At 40.8% G+C, this 22,149-nt stretch overlaps 2 protein-coding genes and 1 long non-coding RNA gene across 4 annotated transcripts in view; 2 read left to right on the top strand and 1 right to left on the bottom strand.

Moving 5' to 3' along the window:
- The window catches only part of PRSS12 (serine protease 12), a 57,648-nt gene extending 55,445 nt beyond the window's left edge, over window positions 1–2,203 (top strand). For both annotated transcript variants that reach the window (XM_083571219.1, XM_083571218.1), the window contains exon 13: window positions 279–2,203. In XM_083571219.1, the coding sequence (XP_083427345.1) occupies window positions 279–586 (308 nt within the window). In that variant the 3' untranslated portion in view covers window positions 587–2,203. The remainder of the gene's footprint in view (window positions 1–278) is intronic.
- A 2,760-nt stretch (window positions 2,204–4,963) lies between these two features.
- LOC310742554 overlaps window positions 4,964–22,149 on the top strand; it is a 29,310-nt gene continuing 12,124 nt past the window's right edge. Inside the window, exon 1 of the long non-coding RNA XR_014538547.1 lies at window positions 4,964–5,024. This is a non-coding gene — a long non-coding RNA (uncharacterized lncRNA). The remainder of the gene's footprint in view (window positions 5,025–22,149) is intronic.
- The window catches only part of LOC310742173 (bifunctional heparan sulfate N-deacetylase/N-sulfotransferase 3-like), a 56,286-nt gene continuing 46,539 nt past the window's right edge, over window positions 12,403–22,149 (bottom strand). The window contains 4 exon segments of the mRNA XM_083571159.1: window positions 12,403–15,417; window positions 17,784–17,886; window positions 20,814–20,923; window positions 21,826–21,996. Of these exon segments, the coding sequence (XP_083427285.1) occupies window positions 15,298–15,417; window positions 17,784–17,886; window positions 20,814–20,923; window positions 21,826–21,996 (504 nt within the window). The 3' untranslated portion in view covers window positions 12,403–15,297.

Raw genomic sequence — 22,149 nt, forward strand, 5'->3', positions numbered from 1 at the left:
GGTTCCATTGCGTCCACATACTTCTTTATTATAGTTTTTGTCCATTTTTTCCTATAGAAAGATGGCCAGAAATAACCTAATATATAGTTTTGCGGTATCTCCTTCCAAAAAAACCACCATTGTCCATCACGAAGACCCTCCTAATTAGTGTGAAAACAATGGTACATGGCAGTTGACTGGCGTAGAAATAACATGTCTGTAAGGAATGCGGAAGACTGCATTATTTCTAACACACATTTCACTTTCAATATGTCAAAGCCAGTATTTTTCTTCCACAGGAAGAGCTTACTCAAGAACATTGCAACAAGCTGCCATCCCTCTGCTTCCTAAAAGAATCTGTGAAGAACGCTATCGGACAAGGTTCACAGGAAGGATGCTCTGTGCTGGTAGCCTCCAAGAGCAGAAGCGTGTGGACAGCTGCCAGGGAGACAGTGGTGGGCCACTCATGTGTGAACGCCCTGGAGAAAGTTGGGTTGTATATGGGGTGACCTCCTGGGGTTACGGCTGTGGAGTCAAAGACTCTCCAGGTGTCTATACCAAAGTTTCCTCTTTTGTACCTTGGATAAGAAGTGTGACCAAACTATGACCATGATCGCATCACTGATCACTAACAGCAGTCAGTACAAAGCTGTACACATTTTTCTGTGTATGCTTATTTTGTTGGATAATATGGTAGTTCATCTTAAAGTAATGTCGACTTACATTGAAACACAGGGGGAAGTAATATTTATTGTGTCCCCCTGATCAATGAAATCCCCAACGAATAGCACATTTAAATAATTGCACAAATAGTTCTCGATATACATATGAACATGACTTGTCCTATTTAAATGTGTAAAGTGGTAAAATATCAATGCGCAATATCCATATACAAGATTTTATGAGAATACACTTTTTAGACAGAGTAAAATAAAGCTTCACTGATTTACACTAATCACACTGGCTTGTAATATATATAGCAGACAGGCCAAACTTTTTGTACTCATTTGTAAGAGCTTTTCTTTTTGTCTTTCTGCAAGGCTTCAGACACACTAGATTGTGCTTACTACTAGCTTTCCATTAGATTTACATGACCTAGTACTAAGGCTTTCTTTTCAGACAATAAATCCTTCCATGATCCCTTTGCATGAGGCTATAGAAAAGATTTCATGACTCAAACCATACCATTATGTAGCACCCAGAATGGACTTTAAAGATACAAAGAATCAATTTTACTTCAACCAGAGTTTCAAGTTTAATTATAAAATAGGAAACTGCATTATTTATGAACTGTAAGACTCTATTACCAATTTAAGTTTCTGTTCCAATTGAATTTTTAAAAATGTTTTTAAAGATATAGCAATAACTGTCAAGAGGGTGATTGGTAGTTCTCAATCAACTGGTTATATACCGTACCTGTGAGATTGGTGTCTTTCCTTCACAAAATTCCTAATTGCAATGTGTCGGCCTTTGGGTGCTTCCTAGTTATGATAGGTGTGCATTTATGTACTCAAGTGATGTTTCTACATGTATGGGTATGTTTTGTTGCATTTTTTTACCTAATACCTCAGCATCATCTGAAAAACACATGGGTTTGAAAAGAACCCAGATGACTGGTTTATATGGGAAGAATGTCAATGCAATAAATATAAAAATCCCCAAGAAAAACATTTGGCCCTGTATGGCAAAGTATACAAATGTGGCAAAGAGCTGTGCCTAACTTAAACATAAATTTTGTGCTCTATATGGATACTTCTCCATTTATATAGCTTTCTGTAACTTTCACTTGGTACTTGATTTTATGTTAGGCAGCCTTCACCCTTATGAAACAAAGCTAATCTTTAATGAAATGTAAACTGCTAAATTGATTGTTTTTAATAAACAATAGCCACCTAAGTACAGGGGCTGGGAGAGGTCTTCTAAAAGTATGTTGGACATTCAAGGTGCTAGGCTATTTTCCCCTTTTCAAAACTATGCTGTATTAGTTAAATCTTTTTTACTAGAAATGTGATTTGAAAACTTCCTGAATTCAACATTTTGTTTTAAACTCGGCTGACTTTACTTATCAAGCAATTTCAGTATGTCTAAGCATTTAGCAGTACAGTACACTCAAAAACTTATCTAGAAAGTATGGTTTTCAATCTTATTGAAGTCTGTCACAATTTTATATTTTGATCAAAGCCATAAAACGTAACTTGCACAATAAAACCTGCCATTTATTGAAGTCTTTGTTATAAGCTTAATCAAGTGAAGATTTCACTTTTAAGATATAGATCTCAACGTGCACCTACATTTGTTTTAAGTGTCAAGTAGGCAAAAATCTCAAACATGCTTGTTTTGTCCTAGGAACAAGTAGCTAACTGTGGCCATCATTTCTCTGTATGCCCATTTGAAATCTCATTAACCTTTTGTCCTTTTATGCTTTTGATACAGCTCTTCTAATCTTCCCCACCCAAATAAGGGAAGTCACCTATCAAACAAAAAACTAAACTTTTCATACGCTATTCTGTAATTTGTAAGGTTTTCACTTGGACACATGCAAAGATGCACGTCCTTGCTTCATCTTTTAGTGCTATTCCAAGTCACAACGGTATTTGTAGAAGAATGACGCTTTCAAAGTAATTTTAATTAAAACACAAGGTATGTGTTATGTACTGTGATTCTATCCCTTTAACGGGACCCAAGTATGTACAAGGTTGTAATTAACTTAAACTTCCGTAGCTTTGCCTTTGATGGGTACAAAAGGAAATGCAAGAGCTGCTATCAGGGCAAATCACAGATATCAAAGCCCACTTTTAATTTATGTAGCCCATAGTACAGTGGTCCCTCGGGTTAAGAACTTAATTTGTTCTGGAGGTATGTTCTTAACCTGAAGCACCACTTTAGCTAATGGGGCCTCCTGCTGCTGCACGATTTCTGTTCTCATCCTGAAGCGAAGTTCTTAACCCGAGGTAATATTCCTGGGTTAGCGGAGTCTGTAACCTGAAGCGTATGTAACCCGAGGTACCACTGTATCTTGTGCTAACATTTCCCCATTTCAACACCACCACCACCCCCTTGTGGACAAATTGAAATGTATGTAACCTGTATGTAAATTACAGGCAATCCATTTCAACTCACAAGCCAGATAGACAAATCTGTCTTTTAGCTGCCTGGAGGCCACCTGCTCTATCAAAAATACTCCATCCTTACTTGATGTTATGCCTAGAACTCTTTCAAAACACTAGTGTGATGTTATCTCTCCTTTCATTCAAATTAACACTCCAAACTCTGTTTCTACAGGGCAGCCAACATGGTGCCCTCCAAATATTACTCCAATATTCACCCCTGTCCATGCTGGCTAAGGCAGAGGGAAGATCCATTCCCCCTTCTTTTCTCATATGTTAAATTTTAAATGGTAAAATTATTGGGGGGGGGGTGTGGAAAGGTCAAATGACAAATTGTGCATGGAAGATTACAGAGTACATGAGGTGAGGCCCCTGTCCCAAGGAAGTAAGTGGAGACAGATAAAAGGAGAAAACATTCAACTGTTTGTAGGCTCTGTTACACTATGGCACAGGAATGGTTTTTTTCAAATGACTTCAATGAAAAGTGCCTTTGAGATTCCTATTTTGTAAAGCACCACACACACTGATGCATTTGCAACACCTACTTAAGTTTTTGTGATCAGCCAGGTTAAAACCAAGCAACTGAATTGGGAAAACAGTAAATAATTGCAAACCATTTTAATTTTATTGTATCAAAACCACAACATAAGGCAATATATACACATAAAAATACAAACTGAGGAGGCACTTTCCTCAATTTACTCCACAGCATTTAAAGTGCCTTTACAAAGCAAACAAATCTTATACATTAATTTCAATTATTTAAACTGCATTCACTTGTAATATTTACAGCTTACAATAGCTTTGTTTCAGGCACTAAAGTTATTTATGTTTTCATTGCTGTAACACTGTTGAGAACAAAAATTTCATGACTACCCCGTTAACACACTTTTAGCAGAAGCACGTGCCACTTCCACTGCCCATCTTCAAACTCAAGAGTAGCAAGCACATATATCCTGCAAAAAGGAAAAAAAGGATGCTAAGTTTTATAGCCCATCAAGATTTTGTTATCGCAACTCATTTTTCAAGATGAAAGAAATTATTAAGTTAGACTGTTTATGTATAAAAGTAATTTAGTGCAATCAAGTTGTATTTAAATATTTTTCCGCAAATAGCACTGCAAAAGACTAAGCAGCTGGTCAAATGCCACACTCCCAAGGATACTAATTAAAGATGTCATGCATGCCTTCTTAGTTATCAGCTCTAATTTCAAACGCACTTTCACAGAATGTGCTGGTTCTGAAGAGGGCTTTTGGAGTAACATTGGAAGAGTGACCTTGAGACTCGCTTGTAAGAGCATAATTCCAATTTAAAACCCAAAGCAGTTCAGTTAGAAGAGGAAGGAGCCTCCCCAACAGAACCTTAACTACCGAAAACAGTAAGTTCAAGGAGGCTCAATACGACCGGTTTTTAGGCCACAAGGTCACCCCAAAGCAAGGCCCTTTAGTAAGGCGTGTGCAAACGGACTCTTACTCAATATTATCCTTGAAGCTTTCAGCACTTTGCAACAATTACCAAAAAAATCTTAATCTCACAACTGTGGGTAGCTTCAAAGCAGGCCACATTTGTACATTGACAAGGGGCAGATGGGACAACTCTTTTTATGAAGGCGATTCCCCCACCCCATTCCAGGCGACGATCCCTCAGCGCGGGCCGAGAAGGCCTCCCCCTCCCGGAGGAACACTGTTACTTGCCCTAGTCAGAGTCTCGCCCCAATTAAATGGTGCGAGCTATGCCAAGGGGCAAGGTGACCGTTTGCTCTACCATGGATAGGAAGGGATGCTGCCACGCTGGCAGGTCCCATGGAAGCATGGAGTTGGTCCCTGGCCCCTCTTTACCCGGCAGCCCCAGCGAGCGCACGAGGCGCGCGTTACTTGGCATTTGAAAATGACGCCGGAGCGCAAAAATGCGACCCTCAGGATTCCCTTCCGAAGTAAAGTAAATTGTCCTACCTGTAGACGCGCTTGGCTCCTCCTGTTCAGCGTCGCTCGGCCTCCCCCCGCCCTCCCCCTCCCGAAACAACAGCCTCCTTTTAAGCATCGCGACAGTTAAGGCGCATGCGCGCTAGATGCCCTCCGCTCTCCTGCTACCAAAAGCACGCTCGCTGGTTACAGGCGCATACTCAGGAGAAACAACTACTAGCCTTGCGCGGGAAAAGAAGCATCCCCTCTACTTCCCTTCCCTTTCCCCACCCCAGCCTAGGCCCAGGCCCACGCTTCCTCTGCTTCCGACTAAACCCCAACCGTCGTCTCCAGAGCGCCCTCGAAAAGGAAGAGGCGCGCGCCTCGCGAGCGTTTTTATAATGGGGAGGAGGCCACGCCCACTTCTCGGGCACGGGGAGGGGGCTCGAGGGCCGGGCCAGTTGAGCCGTTGGTGCGAGGCGCGCGTGCGCACCGTCTCCCGCTTTCGGTTGGGCGAGGTTTCAGTCTCCCAAGTGCGCTTCGCGGAAGCCTGTACCTTGCCAGCAAGCGGGGCCTCCGCCTGCGACGCGGTTTAAATTGGCAGACTAGTCGTACTTGCATTGAGCTCTCTGAAACTACATTAATAAACTTAGTGGGGCTGAGGCCGGGCACCTCCACTTACACAGAAGGTAGGCTAGTTTATGGCGGAGCTGCTGTTAACCTACACAGCAGTCGTTATCGCGAAAGCAACATGTGAGTGGGTTGTACGTGTAACGCAGCTGGTGGGCAGCCGCCTGTTAGTAGTTCTGAATTATTTTGGAGCAAATCGTGAAGTTACCTGTGAATTGATACATTTACAGAAGAGTTCTTACTGGTTTCCAAAGTAGTTCCCAGTAACGAATCGGAGACAGATAACGTACAGTATTCGTTTTACTGTGCAACGAATTAAGCAAAGCACACCGAGCCCCGTGAACCCGTTTCTCGGATGGGGTAGGGAAACCACGATCTCTTTGTGTGATGTAATATGTGAAATAGTCTGGTACTAGAGAAATTCGTGCCATCAAACACATCCTAGTCAAGAGAAACATTAAAAAACAGCAGCGATCCTTTCGGGATACTGTATACATTTAAACAAATAAACAATGATTGGTGGGTGCTACTGTGCTTTTCATTCAATCTGCCGTACCCGGAAAACTTAAAAACACTGATACGTAGTAGGAAATCAATTTGGCCACTGGATGGTGCTTTTGTTTCATAACCTTGACCAAATTTTGAGGGGAAAGGTTTACATATTTAAATAATGCAGTTACTTTTATGTTTTAACTGCTTGTAATTATGTATATATTCCATATATGGGATGCAGTAATCAATAATTACATTTTTTTTGCTAGTCGCAACTTGCACCAAACCTGCTGCCCCAGCCTCCAGCAAGGGCATTCCAGAATGGGCATTACTGCTTGAAGGAGAGAGTTGCTAGTTGGGCATCCCTGCTTGAAAGTGCCCTGAGCACCTTTATGCAGGAACATCCAACATCCTCCCTTGCTGAAGGAAAATAGCAGTTTGGGTGCAAGTGAGTAGAGAGTCCCTGTTTGAAGTGGGCTTTTAGGTAGGGAAGTCCAACAGGCACATTCTGCTTGTCCGCCTTTACTGTACTGGGGAGCAGCAGGAAAGGATTGCCAGTTGAGTCCTATGAGGCTAAGACTCTCCATATGTCTTTTGGCTGTGCAACTGCCAAACAGCTTCCAACTTTCCTCGCATTTGAGGAGATGTTGAGGATCTCTGTCTACCTCTGCAGCTTCAGATTTGGAAGGTTTAGCACCTGACTGTGCTCTTCAGAGGGAGGTACTATAGTCATTAGCTGGGAGTTGGGCTAGATGATGCTTCAATTCTTTCAACTCTATAGTTAAGATTCTATGATTCATCAAGCTGAGCAGAATTATTGAAAATAGTGATGCCTTTTATTACTACAAAAATGTTCCATCTTTGCAAATCAGTTGTTGAGACTGATGGTGTCTTTAGTATACAAATCAACCCAAATTTATATGTCTTCCCCCCAAAATTTTGAGCAGTGTATGTATTCCCCAAAGGCAAAGAGAGACTTGGTGCACATATATGCTTTCTAGAATGTTGGGTTGTGACCCAAGTGCTTTAATAACAGGACTGCTCATTATTGTTTGTAGAGGCTTTCTGAAAAGTTGATGAGCAGTAGGGATGGTTTCAGTTTCTGCTTTCATTCCAATTGATACTGGAGGCATTGCACTGTAACCAGAATTTTAAAGCTTTGTTCCGTATTGTAGTCACATTAAGTGCCGCTGCAGACAAGCTATAATCTCTGGAATTACACATATAATGTAGATGGTTTTAGCTATTGTTGTTTGTCTCTACTTAAAGCCAAACAGTTTATTCAAGTTTTTATTTTTTGCTTTTAGAATAAATTGAAGTGAATTTATTAGGATTTCTTAGCCAACTTGGATGTTCCAAGAGATACTCCATAGCCTCTGGTATTAATGGTGTTGAAGATTTAGACACAGATTGACTATTGTGACACAAATTTAGAACAAGGAGTATATTGTCATGTATATCTCAAGTTGTTCCTGTTCTTCACTTCATATGTAATAAGCTGCCAGTCAGCTGTAACTGAGGGTTAAGTGCAACTTTTTTTCTGCAGTGTGAGAGGATGCTTAACAGGACATTGTGCTGCCTGACACAGAGCCATTGCTGCTTCCCTGTGAGCCCCACTTCTGCACTGATCACTTCTTCCTTTCATTTTTGTCACTGCTAAAATGTGGATGTGCCAAGGCTCTCCAGCGACTTCCGCTGACAGTATGCTGCTCTCTCTTTTCTTCCCAACCCTATACTGCATATAACACCAATGTCTCACAACAAATGTAACTGAAGAACCTGAAGAAAGAGACAATGCATGTGCTCTTGAAAACAAGGGGAAATTATTGTGTGTGTTTTTTTAAGAAGAAAAGGAGTGTGTAGCAGCCCCCAATATTTAAAGAGCCCCACCCCTATTACATCATTAGAACCAGAACGTAAACCTATGAAACTAGAAAAGAGCAAAAAATATCAATGTTTGGTCCAGATGCTAGGTACTGCACCCTCACTAAAAGAGACTTATGGCCTCAAATTCTCTTTATTTTATATGCTGCTTTATTACAACAATGACAACTAGTCTACTGATCCTAAACTGAATAGTTAGTTGCCCAACCACCCGCTCCAAAACCCACTGCTCTCAACTGCCTCACATTCAAACTCCCTTTCAAACCATCATCCAGTCATCACTCACCACCAGAATTCCCAAATCTCTTTCTCACCCTCCTTAACATTCCCATAATAATTTTGATACAATTACCTTAATAACCCTATTACATTCAATATTTTATACATGCTGCTCCCTATAACCACACTGTTTGAAGCACTTGAGCTTCCTATTCCTGGTTTCTAGAAAATGGGGGTGAGCAAACTGCAGGTTCTCCATCCCTGTTCTAAAAAGCAGATGTCTTCCCCCCAAATGATCCTGGGAATTGTAGTTTGTTAGGGGTTCTGGGGATTGTAAGTCTGTGAGAGGGAAGCCACAATGGCACAAATCATTTCAGGGGAAGTCATGTGCTTTAAAGGCGCATTGGATGCTCTTTAAAACATAGCATCATAGAATTGTAGAGTTGGAAGGAATCGCGAGGGTCATCTAGTCCAACCTCCTGCAATGAAGGAATCTCAACTAGATGATCCATGGCCAATGGCCATCCAAGTGCTGCTTAAAAACCTCCAAGGAAGGCGAGTCACTGCTTTAGGCCCTAAGGGCCTCTGGAGCAGGAGAAAACAAGCTTGCTCCATCCTCCATGTGACAGCCCTTTAGACTTTAGTTATTGAAAGGGCTGCATGGTGTGGATCTCATATCAGTGTTATGAGAGTGTAAGCAACACATTTCTCTCTCCCCTTTCTCCACCCCATGCAGAATTGCAATGGTAAACAGAAGGCTGGAGTTTGGAGCCCAGCCAGGACTGGCTGTGGACAGGATCCTTGCATTGCCGGGGGGTTAGACTAGATGACCCTTGGATTCCCTTCCAACCCTGCCATTCTATGACTATATCAAGCAGCTAAAGGAACAAAAAGATGCTTCTGAAACATTTGGGAATCATAGGAACACTCTCCCCACAGGTGGTTTCCAGCAAGAGCTTGCATCTTCCTTGGGAGAGAGACAGGCCAGAACAAAAGCGGGAAAGGCTTAGAGTTCAGGTAGGTGGAAATGCCACTTGAGTGCCCTATACTATAGGAATGCTTCCTTCCCGTGTCCCCCACCCTCATGTGCCAGACTGCTGCTAGCCTGGCTGGAAGCCAGGCACCTGCTGATTCCTCCATTTTCTTTGCAGGGAAGGAGCCTTTCCCTAGCATATACCATATTTTTCGCTCTATAGGACGCACCGGACAATAGGACGCACCTTGTTTTAGAGGGGGGAGAACAAGAAAAAAAAAATCTCCCCCTCTCTGCCCAGCGCCCCTTCAGTGAAGCGGCAGGAGGCGCTGCACAGAGAGGGGGAGAATTTTCCCCCTCTTGTTTCCCCCCTCTAAAACAAGGTGCCGTTTAAGGTGCGTTCAGTCGCCTTCAGGCGGCTACCTTGGAAGCCTGGAGAGCGAGAGGGGTCGGTGCGCACTGACCCCTCTCGCTCTCCAGGCTTCAGGTTCCTTTCGACCTGCTCTTTGGGGCTGGCGGGGGGAAGCCCACCAAAAGCCCCAAAGAGCAGGTCGGGGAGCAGCGGAAAGGCGCGCAGCGGAGAGGATGCTGCCATAGTCGCGCGTCACCTCTCCAGCTGGGAGAGGGTCGCGGGGCTATGGCTTCTTTAGCCCCGTGCGCGCTCTCCCGGATGGAGAGGTGGCACGCGGCTAAAGAGGCTCCTGCCATAGCCACGCGTCACCTCTCCAGCCGGGAGAGGGTTGCGGGGATATGGCTTCTTTGCTCCATAGGACGCACACACATTTCCCCTTCATTTTTGAAGGGGAAAAAGTGCGTCCTATAGAGCGAAAAATACGGTACTTTGTTCTGGCCAAATCCATGGAGAGACTTGACGACCCTCAGGTACTGGGGGCAGAGGGAAGGGAGGGGTCCTTGTGAAACACGTTTGGGAAATCTGTGGCTTCCAGCAAGTGCTTTTCAGAAGCATTGCTCCCTCCAACAGGGGAGGCTGAGCATAGCCATCACGGCTAGTTGCCTTTGATAGGCCTCTCCTCCGTGCAATTGTCTAGCCCTCTTTGAAAGCCATCCCATCCAAGTTGCTCTTGTGGTGCATCTGTTTCTCCTATGCTTCCTTGCTCCTGCAAGGAGATGACTATTGTGAGATCCTTTGGTTAACATCTATCTGGGCTGGAAAATATTAAAGAATCAGACGACTGATGAGCTTCCCTTGAAGCACAACTGATCAAAGGCAGGCAGATCTGTTAGCATCTTGATAAAGATGTCCAAATGACAAAGGATACTCTCATACCCTGCAAGTGTCTCAGAAAAAGCTCCCAAGCTGATGGAGAAGAGAGCAATTACCAGTAAGTAGTCAGTGGGGCTCCAGGTTGCCGTTTCTAGATCCCACCACAGCTTCCAAGTTGCCAAAGAAATCAATGTCACAACAGTTTTTTCCTTGCACCTCCTCCCCATGATCCCACATGGGGCTTTCTCAGACATATGCTGTGTCTGAACCAGCAGATCCCACCAAACCAAGTAATTGAGGACCCAGTCAGAAAAGGAGTGTGCGCAGTTATACCAGAAATAAGCAAAATAAACAAGTACTAGAAGTCACCCCAGAACTGGCCCTACTGAACACCTTCCAAAATAACAATGCCCACTCAAACTAGAAAGAGCTCATAACCCACTGACAGCATATGATTCAATATGGCTAACTTAACCCGACAACCCGCCTCACCCACACACAAACAAATCCCACCGCAGCCAGCCAAAGACAATCAACCACACCCTAGGCCACCCCAACCTCTCCCACCATACATAACAACATAACGAAGGAATAGAAAGGGAACTTCTGCAAGTGACACTGGCAGAAAACCCCCAAACATACACTAAATAAAAGAACTTAAGCTTTGCCACCCCACTACCTCTCTCCTATTCCCCCCCCCGGGAGGTCCCGAGATTGGAATGTTGGCCCAGAAGAGTAGGAGCGACATTGGCAAATGCTATTTAAAGTTATATACTGTAATAGTAAGTTGCTACAGTTTTAACAACTTACTACTCCTTAAGCAGTACAGTGGTACCTCGGGCTAAGAACTTAATTCGTTCTGGAGGTCCGTTTTTAACCTTTTTTGCATGAAAGACCCAGGCCGTGGAGGTCAAGTAGTAGTAGATCTTCCTCTGTGATATGGACTGCTTCTTTCTGCATGTAAATATCAGTAATAGATGGTGCAAATAATTGCTGGACTGGATACATCCATGTGGCTTTGCTCATTTAATCACCCAGAGGTGGCAGTTCTTCTTGGGACACATAGCTTTATAGGGTTGGAAACTAGTTTTGAGCAGTTTGCCTTTCTAACCATTCATCTGTATTACCTGGCCTACCCTGATCGATAGTGGCTGGGGTCTTTCCCAGTATTGTGACCTCAGGTAGATGTTTTTGGAATATAAGCTAAACCAACAGTCAATGAAATGGAGTGGGGGCAAGCTATAACTTGCGGTGTTGTCACATTTTATTTTACTGGGGAGGTGTTTTCAGCAGCGTCACACAGGTTACAGTGGTACCTTAGTTCTCAAATGGCTTAGTTGTCGAACAAATCGGCTCCCGAATGCCGCAAACCTGGAAGTAAGTGTTGTGGTTTGCCAACGTTTTTGGGAAGCTGAACATCCGACGTGGCTTCTGCTAGAGTGCAGGAAGCTTCTGCAGCTAATCAGAAGCCACACCTTGGTTTTCGAACAGTTTCGGGAGTCGAATGGTTTCCCGGAATGGATTATGTTTGAGAACCAAGGTACCACTGTATTTCTTTTAAGTGGAAATGGGGCCTTCTACATGTATTCTGCTAGTGAGCTATGGTGCTTTCCTGTGCTGTGCTGTCAAAAACTAAATTGTTTAGAAAACACCAGGCTGTTCTCCCTCTCACTTTTAATAGTGTTAAAATGCTGGGCTTTCTTCAGTATGGTTCTAAGTAACTTTTATTGACTTCTGTATTGCTTCCCTTTACTGTAATACTATGGATGTGTAACTGTAGCACACTTGAAAAATTCTGTCATCAAAGATAATAAAATGACAAGGCAGCAAAACAAAGAGCCCCTCGGAATAATGTTATTAACATAGAAACAGCAGGCAGCTTCAAAAAAAAATATCTCTGAGGCAGCTGTTTCTATAGTACGTTGTAACTTGCTGTCAAACAGTAAAAGAAACTGCATTAGAATAAAGTCACTACAAAAAATGTGGAGAGGCTGTTTTTTATCAGAGTTTATTGTTGCACAGCAGAAATCATGCCACTATCAGAATAATGTCTAGTTTTATTTTCTTTTAAAAAATTTGAGAAAAACATTTCCAGCAATTTTCATTCAATGTGAATGAGAAGAATATTACATCTATAAACACTGAAATACCTATTTTATTCTTCCTGAGGAAGCTTCACATTTTCCAGCAATAATAAGGATAATCTGTACAATATATTTTGAAGATTAGTTCCACTCCTCATTTTCTCATGTGTAGTACTGGGCAAATACTGCAGCAGAACCATGTGTAACTGCATGGATTGCTTGGTTTACTTCATTGTTTGTTTCCCTTTTGGTGTGTGTACCTTTAATAATGATGTCCTGTAAATAATCACACTGTTGTTGTTTTTACTGACACAACTGTTTCAGATAGCCAACTTTCAAAGTCACTTCCGTGAGTTTTCAAAGAACTATGTTAAAGTAAATATGTAAAGATTTATGCTGGAATTTATTCTGACATGTGTTTGTGCAGTCATTTAAACTAGTGGGAGGTATAAAATGCCTACCTGAATTTTTGGATTCTTCACAGTGCAGTCCTATACATGTGTACTCAAAAGTAGCTCTATTGAGACTTACAGGTAAGTGGGTATAGGATTGCAGCCTAAAACCAGTACTTTGCTTCAGAAGATTGGTTGTGTTTAGCAAACTATCATTCAAGGACACTTGCCTGCCACTAAAGATCTTTCTTTGAGTAATGCCAAGCTTCTACTTATCAAGCAAAAGTTTGAAAACCAGTAGATTGGAGGAACCTATTATAGATTTGTATGACAGGATAAGGAAGGAAGAAAGCACTCTTCTGCAGAGAATCGTTCACAAATGGAAAGGATACTGCATACATGTGGTTGTTCAAGTACAATTGTATATTTGTTCATAAAGTGGTAATGACAGAGATAAAGTTTGAGCTCTTGTTATTTCTATATTGAATAAAGGGGCCATTTGCACTCAGTTTATTGCTTTACTTAACAAAAAGGTAAGGAGTAGGACTAATGGCTTAAAAGATTTCCTTATCAATGTAGTGCTTCCTAAATTGGGGGCTCCAAGCACGTTTAAGCATGTGAGCAGCTTTCCATTAAAATAATTGGGACTGAACAGTCCTTAACCTTGGCTGGGTGATGCTACATCCAGTAAACGGTAATGAAAATAATGGTGCATAATTACTGTCTTATATCTAATATTTTGATATATTTGGTTAGAGATCTAGCCATTTAGTTTCAAAACACCCTGAGCCAAATATCAATAGAGTAAACTTGGTTCATAATATTTTCTAGCTTTGCTACACATTTAGTCATTATAGTGTTGTAAAATATTAATTATCAGAGCTACATGCTTTCAGAAATTTCATCATCGGTTTTTAAAGTTAACTGTGTTCATAATTTTTTTAGGCCAGCAGCATAATGTTCATTGCTTAAAAAATAATTTTGATTAATTTGTTGTATTAACTTAACTGCAGATATTCGCTCCAAATGTCTTTCCATAGCTTGTGAATCTGTTCATTTTGAAAATACTAAAGAAATGCATAATATAGTACCTAAGAAATCCAAAGCATGTAGAACACATAATGATGTAAATAAAGCAAATCAGATATGAGTATGCTACTTGCCACTTTCTCCGTCTGATGTAGGACTAGTGAATCAGTGGAATCTTTTCCAATTTTAGGCATGAGGAGGGGAATTTGGGATGGGAAATCAGCTTAGCTAGTGGCAAAAGACTGACCAAAAAAGGATATGATTTTTTTTTTTAAAAAATACAATTATTTCACTGACATGATTTTTTTACTCCTGTGAACCTGAAAAATTATTTTACAAGTTTGGATTTAATTATTTTGGAATTCTTTGCTTCAACGATGTAAGGGTTTTTGTTTGTGGTATTCAAGCGAAACAATCAAAGCCTTGTAAATTATGCCTAAGTATTTTTCCTGCAGTAGCCAAAGACCCTGATCCAGTAAAAGGTGAATAGAATGTGTAAGACTGTGATTTGGGAGAATCTTCTGTACTTCGGGAAAATCTTAAATATCTAGAAGCCCTGGTTAGACATGCACTTCTGATGCTGATCTACAAGCAGAGCATCTGCAGCACTTCTTCCATCAGTCATTTGTTCAGGAAGGGACAGGTTCCACAATGCTACAGCAACTCCCAGTTCAGTGAATTGAGGTGAAAGGATTCAGCCAGCCAACTCAAATACATAATATCCTTTCTTTGAATACTATGATGCATTCCCCACCTATGTTGTATTTCTAAACAACATAAACTGACTTAAAAAAAAAACCTAGTTCAGTGCTTTGAATCAGATTGCAAAGGGGGAATACATCTGGCATTTTGTGCTACGTATTTTCTCATTTTAAAAAAGACACAGCATTGTAATCAAACAATAAGAAACCTCAGCAGGCAGACAGTGGGTTACAAAACTGACATGAGACACAATATTCTTAAACTGATATGAATATAATATATAAAATTGTAAATATTTATTTTGATTTTGGACAGTTGTATATTGTTTTTGAAACCTAGACCAGTTGCTTTTTATTTCCACCTTTGCACAGCAAGTTATAGGCACAACCCACTAGAAGTTTTCTTGTGCCAGCCCCAATGAAATAAGTGGGAGCTGGCCCATATGACCTTCCCTATGTAACCTCCATGAAACCAGAAACTGTAATGAAATACCATGCACTTCCAGAGACACAAGTGCACACACTTTCACAGTCCACTTGCCAGCATATGGCACAAGCCTCACATTTTTGTTCTCTAGAAGAGATAGATTTCCCAACAGCTTTCTTGTAGTTACTAGAGACTTTAGGTCTGATTATACTTGAAGTGAAGAAGAGCTCTCTCTAGAAGCATTTTCCCCAATGCTATCTCACTTTTTGTAGTTCCTGTCTCAGCCATGATGGAAGGGGTTGTCCCAATTTGTGTAGAAGCTTTGAGAGTTCCACATTGTGATCTCTGTAGTAGCTTGACAGAAAAACCCTGCACTGAGGGATACAAAAACCAACATTTTATTTGGGGAAATACTACAGTGTCTATAGTATTTTGTCTTCCAATTTACTTTATCTTGATCTGAACTCAATCCATTATTTTTTTTTGTAAATCACATTTGGAACTAAGTATCAGCAACTGAATTACTTAAGGCACAGACAATTTAATCCATCTAATGACACTACACAGAAAAATGTTTCCTGCACACACAGCTTCCATTTCCAGCAGTTGGAGCTGCACTTGCAGAACCTTTTCCAAAAGCTTATGGCAGTATTAGAGTCTCTGAGAGGGAGTCCCAAGGGCTATGGGATTTGTTACCAAAGAGATTCAACGCTCCCATGCCTTCTCTGTGAGACTACAATACTGCTCTAATGCTAGCGAGTCCTCCTCTTTCCACAACCACCTCTCAAGATGGGACAAACTGCTGGTCCTGGAGCTAGACAGGTGGTAGGTAGCCTATGGTCCTTCAGATGCCACTGGACTACAATTCCCAAGCCCCTGCCCATTGCCACGTTGGCTGTGGGAGTTGGAGTCCAAAGGTTGGGGGAACCCCCAGAACAGATTTATGGAGCTTGGGGGAGAAGAGAGGGAGGGGAAGTTCTGTTGTGCTGCCAGAAGTACAAATGGAACTACTTCGTTGGATACTGCCCCAACAATATTTGGAGGGGCACATGTTTGACTCCCATTTTAGAGGATAACATATTTGTACTATGAGTACAATCTTAATCCCGCATCACCCTTCCCCTACTTTTCCTGATTGTGACTGTAGGGTGGTTCAAGACTAACTCACATGTAATGATCTTGAGTATGCACCTGATAGAGGAAAAATAATTTTAACATGTGATAGTATACTTCACTTATCCTGGATCATTTTAGTAGTCCTAAACCAGGAGTAGCTGAGTAATGCTGTCCAGATGTCATTGACTACAGCAACAGCCCCAGTTGTTATGGCCAAAGGTAAAGGATGATGGGAACTGTAATTCACCAACATCGGGGGGTACTATATTGGCTTCCTGTCCTAAGCAATCACAAATCTTTTGTCCACATTACTAGGTTAAATAGCAGTACTGGATCTAGCTTGATTGCCTAGACCCTAATCTAGTTTTAGAGTATTGGAACAATTTCAGTGTCTTTCCTGAATTTGTAGAGCCATTCTACTTAGTCAATAAAATAGCCATGTGATATTGTGTAAGATATTCTCTACATGGTAGTGAGCTTTATTGTAAAACCATGTTTGTGAATAAAAACTAAAAGTCTCCCACTCCTCTCTGATCACACTTTAATCATTTATGAATAAATGGGAACATTTATCCAATTATTTGTGAATATACCACATAAAAGATCTTTCAATGCATCAATTTCTTAAGGGCTGCAGCATACAATACTGACAGAGATCTGATTTGGGGTGAAGAGTGCTTTAGGGGATGGGCTGCCCTATCAAGGAGAAATCAGACAGAATTGCCACTGACATTGGTTGTAACTTTAAGAACTGTAATTTTAAGAACTTGTGACGGAGTTTGTTTTCCCCTCTTCCTTCTCATTCCTTTCCCCCCTGATGTGCCATGTCTTTTTAGATTGTGAGCCTGAGGACAGGGGCCGTCTTAGAACCAATTTTTGTAAGCTGCTTTCAGAGTCTTTTTGGCTAAAGGGGAAAGTATAAATGCTGTAACTAAATAAACATTTTTCATTTTTTCCAACAACCTTCAAGACTAAGATCTGAAATATGAGGTAGTTTTACAGAATCATTTAGGATGATTTATGTGGAGTAGTTACCCCTAATGTTGTATCTATGATGTTAAGCCAAGCATTTAATGAGCAAATTTTCCCCTGTGCCTTGTGTCTGTGTTTGTGACCCTGAGGTCCTTATCCTCTGCCCCTCCCTGGTGCTTGAATCCTAAAGTCCAACCATGGCTCCACCTCATGCATATAAGTGTTCATATCTTCATTTGAGAAACAGGACTTGTGCACCTGAGATAAAGGAGATTCCTAACAAATTTAGAAATAAATTAACTAAATTTAGGATAAATTTAATTAAAATTCTGGTCCTTTTCAAGTAACACAAAAATCTGAATAATCAAGACATTGCATATGACAATAACTTTTGTGTGCTTTTGCTGAGAGGCTTAGTTCTAACTAAAAATATGTAAATTTTTACAACAATCCATATGGATGAATTGCAATGAATTGCAAATGAAGTAAATGGCATATTGGGTACATTACAATTCAACCTAAGTTGTTTTTAAGTCCCATTCATCTTAAGGGAAGAGTTAAGTATGAACTTAAGGTTTCTTTCACTGAAATCACTCTGAAGTATGTTATGTTTGGCTGGAATTTATCCACAGCACAACTGATAAGAGTTTACCTCAGAATCCATTGGAGGGTACTTTCTGCCTTTGCTCTTCCCAAGACATTTTGTTTTTCCTTCTTCTAAGAGTTGACACCAGAAGCCCTTGTGTGAGTCAAACCTGAAACATATAATGCTTTTAGATACAATGAATAACATCATTCTGCATGGGGGCGGGGAGTGAAATACAAGCCATATTGCATTGTTGCCTTATCTCCATAAACTGAGAGCTAGTTCATTTGTTGACCGCTAAATGAAGCATCATTCATGGACTCATCCACTGCTACTACATGCTTCTGAAGCACTTCCTTGCTGCTCCCTCAAAGAAAGGTGACACCACTGTGCACTCATCATCTTTTACATGGAAGAAGGAACAATAATGGTAACATGTCCATTAGTTTCTTGGACTTTGATCAAATTTCATGAGGTGCAGCCTTTCAAAAATGGTGCTGTGTGATCCCCTGCAAATGCATTATGGGATTTCTTTTTGTGTGTGAAAAAGGACAGTTTACCTGTCAAAAGATGCATTACAGGAATATTCAAACAGAACTACTGTATTTGCAGCTTGGGTAACCAACTGCATGAATTCCATAGCTATAGTTGAGGTTAATGTGCACCAGTTCTCAGAAACATGAATATCATTTGTTCTGTTTCATTGTTTCTACCTATCCTTCTTGAGAATACTGAGCCCCATTAACATCTCTAGTGTGGGAGTATTTACAATGTTCTTCCTTCACAGACCATGAGAGTAACACGAGAAATTCTAGGTTCAATGTGAGGAGCCCATGTGATGGCTCCCCCTGTGCCACCCATGCCCGTTTTCTGGGAGGGACAATGTTTGCATGAATATAAGAAGAGTCTTGCTAGATTAAATCAAAAGCTTGTCTAATGCAATGTTCTGTTCTCACAGTGGCCAGCCAAATGCTTATGGGAAGCCATCAAGCAGGACATGAATGCAATAGCGCTCATGCTTGGGTACCCCAGAACTGGTTTTCAGAGACATACTGCATCTGATACCCAAAGTAACATAAGGCCATTATGACTACTAGTTAATTAATAGCATCTGCCATGAATTTGTTTAGTTCTTTTAAAAAGTTGACTGTTTACACTACCCCAAGGCACGGGGTGGATTATTGTGGCACAGTAGTGCACAATACAGGGGCACTATGTCATACTCTGGACTTCATATGTGACACACTTGTCCAAAATATTGGGCGCTGGTGGTTTAAGCAAAGATTAATATTCACCAGCTTATATAAACTGAATGGAAAAAGAAAAGAAGACATCCAAGGTTAAATAAATTCAGAGTGTACTTTTATGAGAGCTGTATCAGATCATTTAAGTGAACAAGTAACCCTAAATAGAAATCTTTTAACAAATCATTGTTCGCAAACAATAGTAGACAGGAAAGAAAAGCATGCGCTGGAATTAGATGCAGATGGGAATAATTCACAGCATCCAGGTCAAGCAGTATGGTGTAAAAGAGGCTGAAAGCTCAATAGAATTATTCTAGGGGTGAATTTGATCCATTATGTCTTTACAATGCACTTGACTTTATCTCATGGAAGATAAAGTCGGGTTTTTTTGCCACATACTCAACAAAAAAAGAACAGCACAATTGACTAAGAGGCGTTAAATAGAGAACTGTCTGGGAATGAACACTATTCTTTTTTGAGAGCTTCTTATGAAAACAGACAATGGGATTTCATACAAAAGAGCAGACTAAGGTTATCAATCTCATTTTAAGGGCAAGTGAATAAATGTTTGAATCAAAATGGTTTGTGTACATGACTATTTATTATATACACAGTGGGTCCTGTATCCCTGACACTGGCATTGTTGTGCCTTTCTAATCAAAAGCAGCTTCTGTCCTTGCTGCTTATGGATAGTGATTCTTCTGCTGCTGAGCAAAGAGGTGGAAAGGCGTTCCACTTATCCATTCAAAAGCAGAACTAATTTATAGAGAACAGTCCTTGTTTTTTCTGTCTGGTGTCTTGACTGTTCTAAAGTGGTTCACCATATGCATGTTTAAAGTAAGATTTACAGAAATAATTTTCTTCCCAGTGGTTGTGTACAGCGAACAGGATTATTGTGAATTAGTTGGGTTGTTCCCACCTCCACTCCCGAAAGGAAATCGTGATATCATAAGGTCATGTATGAGTACATATTTATCCATGGGAATTAAATGGGGGGGGGTTTAAAAACCCACATATTTCTAAAATTAGAAACAGTGAGCTGGTTTGGATGATCATGTCTTGACTTAATAAGACAATTTGTTTTTGTATACAAGGCTTTCTTCCTGTATATGCTGACCCTTTGCATGGGTTGTAAATAAAGCAAATTAAAAAGGCTCAAATCAACCACAATTTCTTGTTTCTTCTGAACCAGGAAGTTTTGAACAAGCCAGAATTCTAAAACAACTTGGTATTTAGCAAGTCAACAGGTATCAGTAGGTAGCAAGTGCACAGAATTCCATGCTGGTGAGTTAGTGAGAGAAGGGCTGGATTTCTCCATATGCTCTCTGCCAGTCTGAGGTGGAAGGAAAGTCACAATTCCTCAGCGTTGTCCCTCTCTGTCACCACAGTTGGCAGAAAGCATTTTTATTAGCAAGCTAATAAAAATGCTTTCTGCCAACTGTTGACAGAGAGGTTGGCTTTCATATACTGCTCATGGAGGAGGAGGCTTTCCCTCCTCTATGGCTAGCATGAAATCAGTCCACTAGCCCCTTAGTAGGCTAGCAAAAAACAACAGCATGTCAGCTCGTCTATTTACAAGCCTGTCTTCAATCATGGTTTGCAGCTGAGTCAAACTTACTCAAAAGGTGGCAACCATTTGCTCCCCAGTTCAAACAAAATAGGAAACTATTGTTACTTATGGACTTCCTACTTTACTTACAACTTATGTGAAGAGACTGTGCATAGGAAAAATGCTTACTCATATCTTGGCTTGTTAATCTGAGATATTATTGTCCAAACTGGCTCCTTATTGCAGTTCTTACTCTTATCTTATTATGCAAACTGTGTTAAATAAATCAATGGATTAACTCACGTTAGGGCTTCTGAGTAATTATAATGAGGAGTAACTCCCAGAAACTTCTGCACTTCGTCCATCACGATAGCTGGATCATTTCTCAGCTGCTGTCCATCAATAATTAGTAACTGGGGGGGGGGGGGGTAGAAAAGTCAACTGTGAATACTGTATTTAAAATTCATTATATGTCAGACTTCAAACATTTTTTCACATACGCAAAGCTCAGTCTTTAAGAGGAACTGAGGTGCCCCGGGGATCAGTAATAAATCCATTCATATTTATCACCACTTTTAATGATCTAGGAGTGAGGTAAATGGCTCACTAATTAAATCTGAAATGATATTAAATTGGAAGCAGCTTGGAATACTAGTGATGGTAGAGAAATAAAGATCTTGATCCAGATAAATTAGAACTATGGTTTGCCCTGAAAAATGCTATCAGATGTAGCTTTGAAAAGAAAAGCAAGATATAAAACATATGTATATCTTCTTTTTCTTAATATCATTCAGTCTGGTGACAGTTAAATTCAGAAGCAGAACAGGAAACAGTTTTTTGGGTGTGTGCCATTCTTTAATTGCTTGTTATCCTCTTGGACCGCTATGAATGAGCAAGGGGCACTAGGAGGTAAAGCAGCTGAGTTATTTTTAAGTTGATTGACCATGTGAGCCACTTACCCTGCGAATCAGGCAACATCTTAGCAGGAAACCGCAAAACAACGGCAACAGAGAGGTTGACAGTGACTTATCACATGAAACCTCATTTAGTAGGCCCTGCCTGTCACTACTATGGTCATAGTGGGACTTATGATAGGACAGAAAGTGAAAGAACCTTAAAATAAGGGGGGGGGGAATACTGAAGTACATCATTCCAATGAATGCATGGGTTGTACTATTCTAACTTTTAGAGAAGAAGCCCCTGGATATTTGCTGTATCCAGAAAGGCTCAGACAGTTGTCAAAATGATTTTAAAACAGTAGCCTACCATGAAGATCAACATTTCACAAGGTAGTAGAGAAGGAGTAAATATTTACCTGATAAGGTGGAAAGTAAGTTAGCCATCTTTCTATATGGGTAGCATACCATCCAGGTACTAGACATTTCTTTTGAAGAGCCTTAAGCTCTGCTGAAGCATGATGTCCAGCGCTGATCACTTGATAGAAGGTAAACTTTAGAGCTGCAGGGTCTTTGTGTGATCGCTGGTGCTGGAGGGGAAAATATTGAAGTTATGCAAATGGAAAGCAGAGTGGCCAGCTTCTACTCTTAAAAGGATACTCCTTTAATTTTAATTGCTTGACAATGCTAAATTGTAAATTTTATAGAAACTGGACAGACGAAATATATGATAAACTAATTCC

This window comes from Podarcis filfolensis, assembly GCF_964270895.1.
Source record: "Podarcis filfolensis genome assembly, chromosome: 9".
NCBI lineage: Eukaryota > Metazoa > Chordata > Lepidosauria > Squamata > Lacertidae > Podarcis > Podarcis filfolensis.